Source organism: Microtus ochrogaster, chromosome 5, assembly GCF_000317375.1.
Source record: "Microtus ochrogaster isolate Prairie Vole_2 chromosome 5, MicOch1.0, whole genome shotgun sequence".
NCBI lineage: Eukaryota > Metazoa > Chordata > Mammalia > Rodentia > Cricetidae > Microtus > Microtus ochrogaster.
In genome coordinates, this window is record NC_022012.1 from 66,755,349 (window position 1) to 66,773,882 (window position 18,534).

Consider the following 18,534-nt stretch of genomic DNA (forward strand, 5'->3'; position numbering starts at 1 on the left):
TCTCTCTCTCTCTCTCTCTCTCTCTCTCTCTCTCTCTGAATCGTGTGTATCCCAGAACACGCTTGCTATGTAGCCAGGGATGATCTTCAACCTTGGATGCTCCTGTGTCTGCCTCTCGAGTGTCAGGATGGCGGCAGCGGTGTCCACCATACCCAGTTGGCACTGAGGAGCAAACCCAGACTTCCCTGTGTGATAGGTAAGCACCCCATCAACTGAGCCGCACCCCATCATCAACTGAGCCGCACCCTCAGCCCTAGAAGGGTTTCTTCCCACACCCCGTTTCCTCTCCAGCATGCACTCCGGCAGATGTTGGCATGAGCTGAGGGTTCAAACTCTCTTCCCACTCTGGTGGTTTGAGTGAGAATGGCCCCTACAGGCTCATATATTTGGAGGCTTAGTTACCGGGGATTGGAATCATTGGGAAAGAATAGAAAGACTAGGAGGTGTGGCCCTGTTGGAGGAAGTGTGTCACTTGGGTGGGCTTTGAAGCTTCACATCGCAAGCCAGACCCACTCAGTCTCTCCCTCTCGGCCTCCCTCTCTGCTCACAGCTCAGGTTGTAGCTCTCAGCTACTTCTCCAGAGCCATACCTGTCTGCTGCTATGACGACAAGGGACTGAGCCCCGAAAACTGTAAGCAAGACCCCAATTAAATGTTTTTGGTCATGGTGTCTCTTCACAGCCATGGAACAGTGACTGAGATGCCCTCATACCCCGATTAGCCTTTCACCCAAGTTGCCATTTGTAAACACACGTATCAGTGAAGAGGAACCTGGCTTCTGGGGAAACACGAACCGCTTCTAACCAGATAGCCATTCTGAGCCCTCTCCGTGTAGATGTTGAAACTGCAGAAAGTGACAACCGGTTGAGCTTGGCTTAGTTCTCAGCATTTGGTTTTCCTGGAGCCTAAGGGAGAAAGTGGGTCCAGTATATCAGCTTCTCGTTGTCTCTCTCCTACACAGTTCCGCCTTCTTCATCAGCGCCAGGGCTATTTGATCCACAGCACCGGGCACACGTGGCTATTTGGAACGTGGCCAGTCTGAACTGAGATGTGGTATGGTGTGAGGCCATACTGAATTTTGAAGGCCTAGTACCTTAAGGTGAAAAACCAGCTAGCTCATTACCAACTGTATATGGATTACATATTAAAATATACAGTATACAGTGGCTTCGATAAACATTGCAAATGACTTCCCATTCTATTTTTCACTTGCTTGAATGTGGCTATTAGGAAATATAAAATTATTTTTTTTAAAGATTTATTTATTATGTATACAACATTCTGCCTCCATGTATGCCCGTATACCAGAAGAGGGCACCAGATCTCATTACAGATGGTTGTGAGCCACCATGTGGTTGCTGGGAACTGAACTCAGGACCTCTGGAAGAGCAGCCAGTGCTCTTAACCACTGAGCTATCTCTCCAGCCCGGAAATATAAAATTATATATCGCATATACGCCCACGGGTTAGGGCTGCAGTTTGGGACCCTCACACAGGTCTCGGTAAAGCTTCCTTCCCAAGCCCGTGTTGTTTCTCTTTTCTCCCTAAGGTCTCTACCTTGGCAATGCCTACATGACTAATCACAAGTCTTTTTCTACTGGTTTTGAGACAGGGTCTTATGTAGTTCAGGCTGCCCTAGAACTCTTTATCAGTTAAAGGTGAGCTTGAACTCCTGATCTTCCAGCATCCACCTCCCCAGTGCTGGGATTACATATGTGCACCCTCATTGTCTGCTTTCTGACTAGAGGTTTTGACACTAACCCCCACATTCCTTTCTACACTGTCCCCAGAGAGCAATGCAACAAGCAAGCAAACAGAGCTCCTGGGTAACAATAGACGATCCTAGAATCCTGGTAGTGACTGTCTTCCTAGAATTTTCTTTTTTTCTCTTCTCACAATTCTTTTGAAGAGGCAGATGAGGTGACAATGTCTCTGAATCCTCCTGGCTCTAAAAACCACATATCAGCAACACCAAATCGCAAGCACTTCAAGCAACAGCAACACTAAGGAAGCAAACGCAGCGGGTGGTTAGCCATTCATCACCAAGAATGTGGTTATCCCATCAGAGGCTAAACATAAGATATCACACTGTCATCAGCCGGGAAGAATATTTATGCTGCTCTTGGACTGGTGCCCAGGGACAGGGTATTAACAAAGTCCTTCATCTAGGCTGTGCTTTCAAGTCTATCATCAGTGAAAACCCTGTTTGTTTAAATGGAGATTAGCTGTGCTTTGCTGTGCTTACTGTCCTTAGTAGTTTGAGTGACTATTCTTGACTTTCTCCTGTGTAAAATGTACTTGTTTGGGGACTGGAGGGATGGCTCAGCAGTTAAGAGCACTGACTGCTCTTGCAGAGGACCCAGGTTTGGCTCTCAGAACCCATGTAATACAGCTCATAGCCACCTGTAACTTCAGTTCAAGATCTGATGCCCTTTTCTGGCCTCTGTGGGCACTGCACACAGGTGGTGCACATACACAGACTCTAGACACACACACGTTTAAAAATATTCTTGTTAAAAAGAAACTATGTCCAGGAACACAGATGACTTACCTTGATAATAATTTTCCACTGAATTTAAGGGACTGGATGGTGCTGCTGTACCTACAGCCATGCATTTAGCCTCTGGCTAACTGGACTAGGAGGAAGATGTCTGCTCCAGAGCCACTTGGCTGCATGGATGGTCCAGCCATGCCAGGGCTGGAAGTCCACCACTGCCCTTCTCCCTCACGCTTTCCTCCTTTCTGGACTCTTGTTTTGACTGGGACCCACCAACCAATCCTGCACAGAATACCAATCTCCAAATAAAAAAGGGACATCTCTGGCCATTCCTTTCCCTACATAACAAGGAAGCACCCGAGAGTTAAGTTGAACCTCAGGTCAACTTACCCTCCGTGGTACTGAGAGCAAGCGTCAGGGGCTTCCTTGGGAGGAGTGAGTTGAGCATGCAGTGTTGAGTCCCACTTGTTGCTGTTCGAGTCAGTTCATGCAACCTTAAGTTGACAGCGGATGGGATGCCCTGGTTAGGGTTTCTTTTGCTGGGACAAAACACTATAATCAAAAGTAACTTGGAGAGAAAGGGTTGATCTGGCTCACTCTTCCTCATCACTGTTCATCATCAAAGGAAGTCAGGGCAGGAACTGAAGCAGGGCAGGGACCTGGGGGTGGGACTGATGGGAGGGTGCTGCTTATTGGTTTGTTCAGTTTACCTTCTTACAGACCCCAGGACCACAAGTCAAGGGTTTCCCCACCTATAATGGATGGGGCCTGCCTGTATTACTCACTAATTTAAGAAAATGCTCTACCGACTTGTCTACAGCCTGATTTTTGTTTGGTTTTGGTTTTTTCAAGACAGGGTTTCTTTTTTTTTTTTTTTTTTTTTTTTTTTTTGGTTTTTCGAGACAGGGTTTCTCTGTGGTTTTGGTTCCTGTCCTGGAACTAGCTCTGTAGACCAGGCTGGTCTCGAACTTACAGAGATCCTCCTGCCTCTGCCTCCGGAGTGCTGGGATTAAAGGCGTGCGCCACCACCACCCAGCAAGACAGGGTTTCTCTGTAGCTTTAGAGCCTGTCTTGGAACTCACTCTGTAGATCAGGCTGTTCTTGAACTCCCGAGTGCTGGGATTGAAGGCGTGTGCCATCATCCGGTTGACAGCTGGATCTTACAGAGGCATTTTCTCAGCTGAGGCTCCCTCCTCTCCAATGACTCTAGCTTGTGTCAAGTTGACATAAAACTAGCTAGCACACTGCATATTACAGAATTAGACAGCATTTTTATAGTTTGGATTGTGAGCCTAGCTAATGGCTGACCCATCATCTTTCCAGTCCGATCTCTGTATTTCTAAAGGAAAATCTTCAATCCTTCCCTTCCTTTTTTTTTTTTAATTGTGGGGAGGCAGATTTTCCTAAGAACAGTCTAGTAAAGTGTCGCAGTCAGGCATACCCATGGTTTGCGATGAAGGGTCTTACTTTCCACCATGCTATGCAGATGGCTTGGCTAATCTGCAAATGCCGAGTGCCCAGCCAGGTGGGCCACATCTGGTCAAGCCCTGAGGGAGGGGACTTTCCACATTTGTGGCAGAGAACAAAGCAGAGACTAGAAGTTTGAGATGCGTCCTCTTCTCGAACAGAGACGGACCAGTGATGAGTGATGCAGGTGAGAGTCCCTCCCCCAGCTAACTGCGACCACAAAAGAGGGAATCCAGACTCAAAGCCCCTAGAGGGATCCTGGAGAAGGAAAAACCTGGCTACCTGACACCTGGGTTTTGATGCCAGCAGAATCCATGGAGACTTCTGAACGATAGAGCTGAGATCAGGGCGGGTCTGGTTTTTGATGCTAAGATTGCAGCAGCTTGTGTAAAAGAAGCACAGGACACCTGGGTAAGCCGTCCAGTTGTTTCTGTCTTTTCTTCCATTTACTACTTTGGGTTAGGGTTTCCTCAGAAATGCAGTTATTACCAATGGTAATGTGTTATTTAATCATCAATGCCAGCTTCTTCACCAGCTACAGCTGACAGGAAAAAATTCCTGCCTGCTTCTTGGGAAAACAAAAATGCAATAGGTTGTGAAAAAAGATTTCAACTATCACTTATCAATATATCTGAAAGAATTAGGGAATGGAAAGATGGCTCAGTGGTTCAGAGCACTGCCTGCTTTCCCAGAGGACCTGAGTTTGCTTCCCAGCACCTAAACAGTAACTCACAACCAACTCCATTTCGGATCAGCTGACCTGAGCTTGTGGGAGCTCATGGATTCTAGACTAACAGTTAGGGATCCTCCCTGGTACCAACCTAGGCCCTTTGCATGTGTGAGACCGTTGTGTAGCTTGGTCTCTCTGTTAAGGCTCCCAGCAGTGAGGTCAGGACCTGTCCCAGGCCTTTAGTAGGATTTTGGGAACCTGTTCCCCATGCTGGATTACCTTGCCCAGACACGGGGAGGAGCTCAGTTCAGCTTGAACTTGATGCCCCATGCTTTGCTCAAGCCCATGGGAGTCCTGCCCCTTTCTGAGTGGAGACAGAGGAAGAGTGGAAGGACAGGAGGGAGGGGAAACTGCGGTTTTATGTCAAATAAATGAAAAAAAAAGTGTTATTTAAATAAAATAAAAAAACTAGTACAATCAAAATAATATAGACTAAAACCTAGCCATAGTTTTCCTTTTTAAAATAAAATTTACATTTAAAATTTTTTAAACAAACTATTGACTTCAACAGAGTAGCTTTTTTTTGGAGATGGGAGGTTATTTCCTGGTGCATGGTCAACATATCCGTGCCTACACCACCTCCTCCCCAGCAGTAACTGTCAGGAACACTCGTTTTTGCAGAGGACCTGGATTGTTTTCAGCACTTACACCTGGCAGTTCCCAACTGTAACTCCGGGGCCAAGGGATTTGATGGCCCCTTCTGGCCTCTGAAGGCACTTGCTCTCAGATGTGTTCTACATAAATAAAAACAATTTTTTTTTAAAGAAAAAGATGCATGAAAGCCTTCTTTGTCCCTAACTGGCCCAAATGTTAGCAAAAATTATGTAAATAAATGTTAATTGGGTTACTGGTACTAGTGTATACCAATGCTGAGCTCACTGAGCCCAAAGAAGTGATGGAAAAGAATAGGAGGTGAGTGTTCCAGGAAATCCAAGCACTGAGGAGCTTCTGTGATTGGGGTGGAGCTTGGGGTGGAGCATGCCCAAGTGAGGTCTGATATAATTTTCAATGATGTTTTTTTTCTTATGAGCAAAGACAGTACTGTGAAGATTGACAGGGGCCGTATGAGCCAGAACATTCAAGGGCCCAGGCTTCAGTCTGAGGTCTTTTTTTTAAATTGGATCTAAAGGAAGGAGGGGCTGGCAACTAAAAGCTGTAGTTTGGGTGGGTCCCTACTTTGATTGACAGATTAGGTCATAAATTCATTTTCTCACTGTGGTATCCCATCCATAATGCATCTGACTTTAGTCATATCATATGCACACCCAATATATATAGACATAGAAGGTAAATAGGACATTCTCCCCAAAGTTTACTAGAAGACAGTTTTGCCTTCCTTACTGCATGTGCACCCCCAAACCAACCCAAGCTGGGCCAGCCCTTCTAATCGTTGCACATGAGCATGTTGGGTGTACGCGAGGATATGGACTAAATCTGACTGTTACCAGGAACAGCTTACCCTTTCGTTCAGAGAAGGGAGAACTCAGTGTGCAGCCCAGTGCAGGTGAGGCTCCAAGGGGGTCCTTGGGTAGCTGGGGGCATCCTTTGGAGAGTGGTTTGCACACACAGTACATGCAGAAGGAACTAGGCTGCCGAGCTCATTATTAAAGGCAGCTGTGTATACCCCTAAACCAAATGGGGAGCCCTAAACTAAACTGCCTCCTACACTTGGCTGCCTGGCGGTCAGAGGGCAGCTCTGGACAGCGGAGATAGGCTGTCTATCAGAGGGTCAGCAACTGCAGGTGGTGTTCACACGTCAAGTCTGTCTTGAGAACCTGAAGCCACCCCTAAGCAAACCAGTCTGAAGACATTTCCAGGTAAAAAACGAGCCACAGCTTTGTCTTTAAAATTAGAATAGAACTTTATTTGTGGAATTGAGATTTTGAAAATGATTTTATAGTTTATGCAATAAATTTTGATACATTAATCTGGATATACATTTACCATATAAGAAAGAATTTAAAAACAATGTCAAATAGCTTATCATCAAAACCAATTGTGTTTAACTTGATATCAGGAATAACTTGGGCGTTATAAATAAAAAGCTAAAACAATTATCATTGGGTTTGCATCTGTAATGCAATTTTGTGTTTCATTTGTTGGGGGGAGGATAATTAGAGAAAAATGAAGGCTAAAATGCTTTTCTAGAAAAGCACAAAGCCTTCGCCTCGTGGTGAAAGTGACTCCACAGCCCCCCGGCAGCAGAATGTCACATGTTTTCATGTGAACTGGCCTGAGGGCTGTGGTGCTCTCTCCAGACCGGACCAACCCCAGGGACAGCGGCCTGAGGAAAGGACAGCTTGTGTTTTCTAAGCCCTGCTGTGATGACTTCTCAGAGGCGGGACCGAATGACCACACACTATTCTATTTCACATGAAGTTTCGCCCTTAGTTCCATACAAGGGGGACATTCCAGGTAAGACACCAGCCCGTATTAGTGTTACTTTGTACTGTAGAGGAAGTGAAGTCGGATGCTACAGTCCATGAGTGAATCCGTATCTATGCCAGCACACTGGGGATCAGCAGGGTTCTTCGTCCTCACCTACTCTAAATCACCGGGAGGAGAGCAGCTTGGGTGCCTGACTCAGACCCTGGTGGTTGGCAGGAAAGCCTGATCTCTCAGCATTTCAGAACTTACTATAGCCTCGAAAGACAAAAGGGTGGGTACAGCTATTCATACCTGACAGATGAAGAGACTGGAGCCTGGCAGTGCAGGTTCACAGATGGCCAATAATAAAATCAGGACTGCACAGGCGCTCATGCCCGGCTGACTCAGGAAAGACACTTGGGAAGCATGCTCTGGCCTGGGGTTACTTTCCCTGACCCAAGTGATGATGTGGCCTATGGAACTGTTTTTGCTACTCTCACTGAAATCTCTTCCACGGGCTGACAGGCACTTGTCAGAGCCAACAAGCTAAAGCCAATGGCCCCATACAGTTCTGACAGCTCCCACAGGGCATTTATATGTATCTCAGAAAGTTCATAACATATGCTTACATTAATTTATAATACCACATTGAAAAGCAGGCTTAGTTTTTTTTTCATAGGTATATATATATAATGGGCATTTTCTGTATAATCACACCAATGTCAGGATGAATAAAAGGAGTCTTGGCACACATGCCCTCTGCAGGTGGAGTGGGACCTCGCTTCCCTTTCCTTCTGCCTTGGTCTGCTCACCCTTCCTTTCCACTGTTTACTAAGTCATCTCTAGGTTCCTAGGTTCCTAGTTCTAGGTTCCCCGAGGATGAAGACAGAACTGGATCTCACTGGTGACAGTTTTACCCCAGGAACTGGTACATAGCTGGCACTGTCTGCGTGTGCGGGTTCACGCATGGCTCTCTTCCTAGACTTACTTCCATGTGGTTTCGGTGGGATTCCACCTGTAGCATCGGCCTCAAGGAGTTTTGACTTTTAATAAAACATAATTTTCATAGTAAACAGTATTTTTTAGAAAGCATAAGAAACCTGGTAACAAATTTATACAAATTATGCATTGAACTACTCTTTGGTTATTTTAAACAAATTCTTTTATACTAATGTGGTACTAAAAATATAAAAATGCAACTACAGAAATTCGCTTAACCTGTAAACATAATGAACTCCGTAAACACGTATGTACTACGTGACTGCAAGCGTGAAGAGAGGCTGGTAAGGGCAAGTCATACACGTAACTTGGTTCTTCACGGCATGCTTAGAAACACTGCTTTGTGGAGCTTGTTTTATCTGAAGGAATTCTACACACACTAACACAAAGTAACTGTAGCCTGTGATAAGCCTTGAGGATGCACAGGCGAGAGGGAGGCCTAACACTCTACACATTGCAAAGAAAAGCTCGCTCCACTCGTCTTCTGAATCGCTGGACTAAGCGGCATGCTAACAAACGTGAGATACATCCCGAGTGAAGGGGAACTTTTTTTTTCTTTTTTCTTTTTTTCTTTTTTTTTTTTTGCAAGTGACTCAAGTGACTAAAAACATAGGTGACACATTTTCCAAAGTTGTTCCAAAGATCTAGGCAAGAAGGTACACTAGGCAAGTTCTACAGGATACGCAGCGACAAGTAGGGCGAGACTGTCGCAGCTTACTCAATAGTAAAGACTTTCTTTGTCCAAATTTCATCTCAAAAGAGCATCAAATTTTCCCCACCAGATACTCATTACAGATATTTCACAGTTGGAATCTCAGTAGTTTCAGAAAGATGTGCCTAGCAAGATGAGATGCGGTCAGCATTCAGACACTCAGGACTCCAACGCCCTGTCGTGTGAACCCCAACGACAGGACGAAGTAAAGGGACAAATGAACACTTCAGGATGGTGGTGGCTGAAACCATGGATAAACCGCCCTCTGGTCTCCCAGGAAGAGCCAGTGACTATCTTTTAGAAGTACTCTGGAAAATGTTAAGATGCAATTTTGCTTTTGCTTAAAAGCTGTGGTGTTTAAGACGCCACAGCTTGTTCCTAGTAATCTAATCGACCCCATCAAAGCCCTGAGTGTTTTCAATCGCCATCTGAAGTTTATCCCAGAGTTCTTCAAATGATTCATAGGGTGGCAGGTCCAGGCGATTAAAGCTGAAAGCAGAGGATCAGGTGAGGACTACAGTGATGCAGGAGACGTACCACTGCTACTTGTCAGGTATGTTCCATCATTGTGACCAGAGGTCACGACAGGCAGAGAGCTCGCCGGACTCCCTGTGCTGTCTTATCCTCACACCCCACCCCTCCAGGTAAGTGGGTTCCTTGACTGTGTTGGCAAGATGCAATGTTCTAGCATGTTTTGGGGTAGAGGCCATCACCCATGGAAAGGGAGTAATATATACAGCCAACAGTTCAGTTGGGGGGTCTCTGCCCTTAGCTACCTGGATTTTGAGTTCAAGCAGCATGGGTTTCTGGGTTTGTGTTTGTCTCTTCCTCTCCTCTAAGGCTGGCCCACACCCATCCCAAGAGGGCCTGGCAGGGGTGCTCCTAGGCCAACAGGGAAGGGAACCCCGCCCATCAAGGATAAAACAGCTACTCACCAGGTATGAGCTCTTGGCAGCTTATCAGGGGTGCCCCACTGTTCGACTGTGAAGGACTGTGGTCCATTCGAGCCTACGGGAAACATGAGTTTCTGTGGTTTAATGTATTTACCCACAAGACCCTAAACACTGCAAAAACACTTTTCCTATATGCAGAGCTTGCACACACAGAAGCCTGCCCTGTGCCTGGATTCACTGCCCGTCATCTGACCTGTGAGTGCCATGCCCCTCTGTCCCACCATGGCACACCTGCCATCTGCTAGCCCTGACCCAGATGCATCTCCAATTAGGATTTTCTTCACAGGTACACAGAGGAAGTGAGGACTCTCTTTCTGCTTCTGATTCCTATGGAAAAGTTTTTTTTCTTTTCCCTTTTCTGATTACATCACTGTAAAACTTGAAAATAACAGAATAAAATGGATCTGAAGAATATAAATCATTCATATCCTAGCTCATAAGTTTGAAGAGGACTTTTTGGGTGTGTTTTTGAGACAGGGTTTCTGTGGAACTTTGGACCTTGTCCTGGAATTAACTCTTGTAGACCAGGCTGGTCTTGAACTCACAGACATCCTCCTGCCTTGCCTCCTGGGTGCTGGGATCAAAGGCGCGCGCCACCACCCGTCTGGGTGGTTTATTTTCTTTTGTTGTTTTCCAGTATTAAACTTAGGTCTCATACATACCATAAAAGCACTTGACTACTTAGCCACAGTCTCAGTCTTGAGCTTTAAAACACTTTAAGTTAGATTTTACTCATTAACATTTTCTGGTGTATCTTAGCGTGCATGTGTTAAGTAAGGTGCGCGTATGGAGGTCAGGGAAGAATGGTGGGAATCTTTACCCTTGGCAATTCTGGGGGCTGAACCGAAGCCATCTAAGCTTGGTGGCCAGTGCTTTGATTGCAGTTTCAGGGGCCCTGTTTCTTTGTTCGTCTATTGGTTTCACTCTTAGTCCAGGCTGGGCTTGGACACATAATATAGCTGATGTCGGCTTTAAACGTCTGTCAACCCTGGTGCTTCAGATTCCCAAGTACTGGATTACAAGTGTGAGCCCACATACCCGATTCAGGAATCTCTCTGAGCATGTGCACACTCATATAGAGCCGTGGTTCTCAACCTTCCTACTGCGGCAGCCCTTTAATACAGTTCCTCATACTGTGGTGACCCCCAGCCATAAATTTTGTTGCTTCTTCATAACTGTAATTTTGCTACTGTTATGATCATAATGTAAATGTCTGATATTCAGGATATCTGATATTCCACCCCCAAAGGAATCAAGCCCACAGGTTGAGAACTGCTGGCATCGAGCATTTTTATATACACATGATCCTGTTACATGATCTACAATTGTTCTCGTTATGGACATTTTAGAAACTGCCTTTCTTTTTCTTTCAGAGTTTCCACTTAGCTCTCTCCAGTCCTCAATTCCCCAACCGCCAGCTAATGAGGCTCTCATCCTGATCTGTGACTTTCCATTCTTCTCCTCACAGTGCATAATCTCTTCCAAATGTGCGTGCAGCTGCCAGGAGCAGGGAGAGAATATTTAATATTCTCAGAGTAAGTTTCATAACTCCAGATCTCAACCCCCACAACCAGATTCACAGCTTAACGTTTCAGTACCGGGCCGGGGAGAGCTCAGCTGTAAAGAGCCCACACTGCTCTTGCAGAGGACCCGAATTTGGTTCCCAGTACCCACACTGGGTAGCTCTAACTCTGGGGGATCTGACACTCCCTTCTGGCCTCCATGGACACCTGGCAAACATGTGATGCGCAGACATACATGAAGGGAACACACTATTACACATAAAATAACATGAAAAATTAAAAGAGAGGGAGTTGTGTGTGGTCTTCTCTGGTGCCCTGCCATGTCCCACAAGAATGAAAAACCTGAGAGCCTCTACCCCACAGCTCACATCAAACCACACAAGGGAAAATAAGATTCCAAGATTAAGAAAGCTAAAGCTTTGGAAAACCTGGCCCCTTTTTAAAACAAGTTGCAAAGAAATCCTTTGAGTTCCTCTTTATCTGTAAAGAAAATGCTTCAAGTCTGTGGATGCCTGGAATAGTGGGTACTACTAACCCCATATTTGCTGTGTTCCTCAGATACACACATCTCACACTAACAATGAACAAAGCAGTAACAATGAACAAAGAGAACAATGTAACAAATTAGGGTAACCAAAGGCCTGAGACTGCTATCACTGCCTTTTTCATTGCTGTTGTTATTTGAGACAGGGTTTCTCTGTGTGTAGCCCTGGCTATCCTGGAACTTGCTCTGTAGACCTGGCCTCAAACTCACAGAGCTCTGCCTGCCTATTGCCTCCCGAATGCTGGGATTAAATGTGTGTGCTACCACCTCCTTGCTGTCCCCTCAGCTCTTGATCGAAATATCTTATTTTTGAAGTGATGGCTGTGGCTGAAATAGCAGGAAGTTAATCCTTGGACAAGAGGGATAATTTAACTTTCTTATCCTCTGAGGCCACTATTCATTGCTTAGATGTCAGCTAACACTCTGTCTTACTCTAGAGCAGCGGTTCTCAACCCGTGGGTCAAAACTCTTGGGGATCAAACTCCCCTTTCACAGGGGTCACCCAAGACCATCAGAAAACACAAATGTTTACAATTCCTAACAGTAACAACACTACAGTTATGAAATAGTAATGCAAGGGTCACCAAAACACGAGGAACTATAATAAGAGGTCCCATCGTTAAGAGTCGAAAACCACAGCCCTAGAGGCACTACTCTTTCTGGGACCACAGAGAGAAGCAAGCTCAGTGCACAAGAATGGAAGGTAACTCAACCGGTTCCCAGTGTACCCTTCACTCAATTCTCCGTGCGTGCATATTTGCATGTGTGCACTGGAGGACAACCCCAGGGGCTGCTCTGCGCCATCCACTTCTTCCTTCTGGGTCCCAGTCTCTTATCTTGCATCTGGCCAAGCAGTCTAAGCTGGCCAGCCAGTGAACTCCAGGGACCACTGCCTCTACCCCAGGACTGGGATCACAAGTGTGTGCCTCCAAGCCCAAATTTTTAACATTAGTTCTGGGACAGACTCAAGTGCTTGCCAGGTATGCACTTTACCAACCAAGTTGTTTTCCAAGTCCTCAACTTAAAATTTTTTAAAATTAAGCAAAACATCTTGAAAATGGCAGAAGCTTGAAGACCCTACCACCCACGAAAATGACAGTCAGTATCTGCATTTCTGAGAGAACTATGCAGAATCCTTACCATAGAGTTCGGCAAATCCGTTCATAGGCACGCGGGAGGTGCCAGTAACAAACTGAAGCAAACGGATTCTTTTTTCTGAATCCATCATTAAAACGGCCTGAAAAACAGAAGACTTCTCTTAGAGTAGAAATAACAGACAATTATCCCAGAAAAAAGCGACTAGAATGCAGAAAATCAATAATCACTAAGGTTTTGTTCTTCTTATTCTCAAAAAACTTGTTTCCAAAACTTTTCTTTTGGAGCTGGAGAGATGGCTCAGCAGTTAAAAATGCTTACTGCTTTTGTACACAACCTGGAATCAGTTCCCAGCACCCATATGTTGGCTTAACACTGTCTGTAACTGAAGTTCAAGGGAATCTGATGCCTTCTTCAGATTTCTGTAAGCACCACATACATGTGACGTGCGCACACACACGCGCGCGCGCACACACACACACCTTTAACAATTATATTTATTGGTATTACAGAATGGCATATGTGTACGAGTTTTGTTTTTTTTGGTGGTTGAGGAGGATTTTATTGGAGACACGAGGAAGAGCACAGCCAGAGACAAGAGACATCTGGAAGAGTCCAGAGCAGGGAGAAAGTAGAAGACTAACCAAGGCCAGTGGACTGAACTGGGCCATCAGGAGGAGAAAGAAGAGGAGGGGAGAGGGAAAGAGAGGACCAAGATAGAGGGGTCTGAAGAGAAGGGGTGGCCAAGGACATGTAAGAGAATTTAAGGAGCCACATTGAGGGTTACTACAAGCTCTTACAATATTACAATTATTATGGTGGTGGAAAGCTAATGTTTCTATTTCGGCTCCTTTACTGAATGCTTTCCCTACTTACCTCTAAGTATCTGGGAGGGTGGAACCACACTCAAAGGCACATCACACATCGCTGGTGTGCTTTTCTGGGTTACCCCTGTGCCATGCACTCCGAAAGTTATTCTAGAGGTATAATTGAATCTACCGAAAAGCAGGTCTCAGATTACCTTCCAGAACCACTGGATGACCTGGTGGTTGACACTGTAGCCGTTTTTGTACTTTGTGTGTTCCCTCCAGTCGCTCACATCCACATCTCCCAGACCACACATGAGAAGCTGCAGACAAGATGTGCAGTCAGAACTTCAAGCAGGAAAAACCGGGTACAAAGCTCTGGTTTTTTTTGTTGTTGTTTTTTTGAGACAGGGCATCACACATTATGTATCTCTGGCTCTTCTGGAACTCATTAGATAGATTAGGCTGGCCTCAAACTCACAGAGATCTGCCTCTCCCCAAGTGCTAGGATTAAAGGTGTGCACCACTACGCCCAGCCAAAACTCTATTTTAACATAAAATATTTCTCTTTGTTAATCTTTTTATTCCATCTGCTTATTTAGCTGGTTATGTGGGTGTGTGGCGTGTGCGTGAGAGTCAGAGGCGAGCTGGCGGGAGTCGGTCTCCCTCAGGGATTACTCAGGCTGTCAGGCTTTTCCCACTGAGCCATCTTGCTGGCCCTTCAGTTCTCTTATTAAAGACAGGGTCACCCGTAAGTCCCAGGTTAGCTTCGAACTTATAACGTAGCCGAGGAAAATAATGAAGTATTGATCTTGATTCCACCTCTCAAGAGCTGGCTAATAGGCTGTGCTGAGGGCGACCCAGGGCCTCAGGCATGCTCAGCAGCACTCTCCTTCCTCCCCACCCCTCTCCATAAGCTCTAGCACTCCACCAACTGAGCTGCATCCTCGCCTCCTTCCCTTTCCACTCCTCTGCCTTCTTTCTCAGCCCCACCCCCACCCTGTGATGCTGAGGACCCAACTCAGGCCTGGAGTTTTTGCCACTGAACTACATTCCCAGCCACACACAAATACTTCTTACCTCCAATTCATTTTCATCGAATATCTTGATGAGATCCTGTGGTATCAGCTCAAAAAATCCCTGGAAGGAAAGGAAAGTGTCGAGCAGGTTAGCAGGCTTGGCTCCTGCGCCTGAGCATCTTGAAGCATGGGCGCATTCTCGGGTCTACAGATGCCACAACACACTCACGAGCGTTTCACCGTGGTCCCAATGTGAGAAAATGGACGGCCCTAGTCTGCTCTCTGTCTTTATTTCTCAAAGTGTCTGCATTAAAACATTCCATTACTTCTCAAGCCCTCACCATTCCTTCTTCACAGTACTGAGAAGGAAGACCGAGACACTCAAAGCCCAACCCCCACCCTGGCCATGCCCACTGCAGAAAAGGGAGGGAGGGAGGGCCTCTGCAGACCTCAACACCTTCTGCTGCTTTCTCAGCTCCTTCCTCCTAACTATCCTCCACCCACCGAAGTCTGTCCAAGCCACACTGGCCTTAAAAACACCCCTCTCAGCCTTTGGTGGTGGTGGTGTATGCCTTTAATCCCAGCACTTGGGAGGCAGAGGCAGGCGGATCTCTGTGAGTTCAAGGTCAGCCTGGTCTACAGAGCTAGTTCCAGGACAGGCTCCACAGCTACAGAGAAACCCTGTCTCGAAAAGCCACCACCACCACCACCACCACCACCAAACAAACAAAAAACAAAACAAAAACCCCACCTCTCTCTTCTTCCTTTCACAGCCAAGTACATACAGTATGTAAAGTTCATACCCCACTGGCCCTCCAATATACTGCCATCTGCACGGCTGCAGACTGAACAAGGTCAGCTTTGCAGCAGTTTAATAAACACTTGGTATTTCTATCCTGTCTGATTTTGTCTGCTTCTAAAATATTACAATTGTGTGCACATATCTACATAAATGTATGTGCATACCATTTTAAAAACATAACAGGGGGTCTTGAGGGGTGGCCCCCGTTTCTACCTAACAAGGCTGGAATTACAGGTGGGCTGCCGCACACACCCAGTGTTTACATGGGTTCTGGCATCAGAACTCTGGCCCTTGCACTTGAATGTCAGGCACTTTTGATGGCTCGGCATCTCCACAGTCTTCTCGGTGTTTGCTGCTTAGAATGATTGTATTTTAACCATTTATCTACCCCAGCAATATTTTGTTAATTTAAATATATGCTTAAGGGGGCTGGAACGATGGCTCAGTGGCTACAGTAAACACTTTTCTCGCAGAGGGCCTTGAATCTGGCTCCTAGCATCATGTCGGGCATCTCACAGCTGCCGGTAACTCTAGCTCCAGGGGACACTTTACTGGTCTCCACGGGCATGCACGTGCACATCATTTTAAAAACATAAAATTAAACTAACACATAACTGTATAAACATACTGAGAATGGCTTTACAGAGCCCACCACATCTGTCTCAGACACAAGGGGGCCCAAGGCTTGAAAGTTATGGGCAGCAAGTGGAAGACCAAGCGTACCTCTTTAAAAGCAGCCATTTGCTTCTGGATTCGGTTCACAAATCGCCATTGTATTACAAGGCTAAAAGAGAACAAATAAAACATTTTCTCTCCACACACAAACCAAGAAACGATTTTAAGACATGTTTATTTCAGTTAGGAACAGACAGACTGGCTGGGACTGTGGCAAAAGCTGAAGAGAAACAGAGAGGGCTGAGGTATACTTTTCTAAGAAAACTGAGATTCTGGCCATGGGGAACAAGGAACAAATTAAGGAAAATCTCAAAACAAACAAACAAAACAATAACAAAGACACACAGAACTGTTTGTAGGAAATAAATGAAGTACTCACTAAATGTACTCCTTCTTGTTCTTATTGGTGACAACGATCTCTGTTCCACCAGTTTTCAGTTCATGCTGATGCGTCTAAATTAAACAGGATATGTTGTTTTAGTGAGGAAAATGAAAAAAAAAAAAAAGTATATGTGAGTTATACCAGAAGCCTGGCGCTTTAATTTAAATCTATTCAAAAGGTAAAAACTAGGAAAACTTAAATATTAGTCCTACTAAAATAAACACGGAATGAGTCAAACATCAAAGCAAGCACAGATGCCAGCTGAGCAGCCGTTGCTTCCAGAGTAAACAGAAAGCAGAGCACAGAAGTCTCTGTGCACAATGGCGCCTACACTTAGGGGACAGCGCCAGCTTTGATGATGTGTTAGCTGAGAGTCCACAGACCTGTCCAAAAAGCTCCTCATCTATGATGAACCTGAGGTCCAGCTCCGTCGGGTCATTTTCAAGAATCCATCGCAGTGAACTGTAATATTCACTGTCCTAGAAGGGAAATGATATTTTAATTAACTAATTTTGCAGTGCTGGGAATTGAACTCAGGACCTTGTACATCCTAGGCAAGTGCTCTACCACAGAGCTACACGTAAAAGTTGCACTTTGAAAAAAAATCTGTATACAGAGTTACTTGAACATGGCAGTCAGTAAAGTGCTTGCTTCACAGGCTCAAGGACCCGAGTTTGGGCCCCTGGCACCCATATGAAAAGCCGGGCACAGGGCATAGACCTGAGATCCCAGCCTAGGGAGGCAGAGACAGGGGGGGTCCCAAGAGCTCAATGGTCAGCTGGCCTGGCCAATCAGTGAGCTCCAGGTTCAGTGAGTGAGTGCCCCTCTCTAAACAAATAAGGTGGAGAAAAATGGAAAGAGACACTGACATCGGCCTCTGCCCTCAAGAAGTGCACACCATATGCAAACACACACACGCACACACATGCACGCGAGCCAGTGAGCGCAGACATGCACACACGGCACCAAGGATCTAGCGAGTTGGGGAAAGGATGAAGTGCTACTCGCACATCTTTTCCACTCACATCTAAGCACATTTCAAGGGACGGATGGAGCTAAGCTGCACAAGAGAAAACAACGCCAGCTGCTAACACGGGGCCCACTTCTCTGTGTGCAAGCAGCGGTTGTGGAGATTTTATTGTCTAATCATAGGGCTAAGTAAAACATCTTCCAAAGAAATCTAATTTTCCTGGATTTCCAGACACCTCCCTCCTAGGACTGTGAGACTGTATTTGAAATGTCTAGTTCACTGCTGGCTCACGCTAAAGAAAAGTTTTGAACTAAATCATGCTGGAGTTGGGGCTCAGGGGGTGGAGTACTTCCTAGCATGTGCAAAGTTGATCCTGAGTTTGATCCCTAGGAAAGCACAAACCCGGTGTGGTGGCACACACCGTGATCCCAGCACGCAGAAGACAGAGGCAGGAGCCTCAGAAGTCACCCCTGGCTGGGTACATATGGAGTTTGAGGCCAGCCTATGCTCCATGAGGCTCCGTCTCAAACAACAAAAAACACAACAAAGAATCAGCTGGGACCTGGAGAGGTGGTTCAGTGGCTAAGAGCTCTGGCTACGCTTGCAGAGGCCTGAGGTTTGATGTCCAATATCTACGCTGCAGCTCACAACCATCTGTTACTCCAGTTTCAGGGGACCCCGCATCCTTTTCTTGCCACTGAGGTCACCAGGCAGACACATAGCACACATATACACATGCAGGTAAAACACTCATATGCATAAAATAAAAATGAATACATATTTAAAAAAACATACTTTTTAAAAAAATATATATCAAGAAGGAACAACAATGGACATAGTGCTAACGCACTGACATTGGAGCCCATGAGTACCCACAATGCACGGGGCCACCAGCAGCAGAGACAAACTTGATTCTTCAGCTTCTGTTTTTTAAAGGAGCCCACCACAACACCCTGTCTTTGGAGTGCCAGCTTTAAACTTTTTTAGAATATTT

General features: G+C 45.7%; 1 protein-coding gene across 3 annotated transcripts in view; it reads right to left on the bottom strand.

Annotated features, from left to right (window-relative positions):
• Positions 1–6,533: 6,533 nt before the first annotated feature.
• The window catches only part of Nedd4 (neural precursor cell expressed, developmentally down-regulated 4, E3 ubiquitin protein ligase), a 97,682-nt gene continuing 85,681 nt past the window's right edge, over positions 6,534–18,534 (bottom strand). For 2 of the 3 annotated variants that reach the window (XM_013346391.2, XM_026779290.1), the window contains 8 exons: positions 16,954–17,049; positions 16,568–16,641; positions 16,237–16,297; positions 14,773–14,832; positions 13,908–14,015; positions 12,932–13,028; positions 9,707–9,779; positions 6,534–9,260 (listed from right to left, as the gene is read on the bottom strand). In XM_013346391.2, coding sequence (XP_013201845.1) covers positions 9,158–9,260; positions 9,707–9,779; positions 12,932–13,028; positions 13,908–14,015; positions 14,773–14,832; positions 16,237–16,297; positions 16,568–16,641; positions 16,954–17,049 — 672 coding nt within the window. In that variant the 3' untranslated portion in view covers positions 6,534–9,157. The remainder of the gene's footprint in view (positions 9,261–9,706; positions 9,780–12,931; positions 13,029–13,907; positions 14,016–14,772; positions 14,833–16,236; positions 16,298–16,567; positions 16,642–16,953; positions 17,050–18,534) is intronic. The other variant, XM_013346392.2, reaches the window with a different exon arrangement.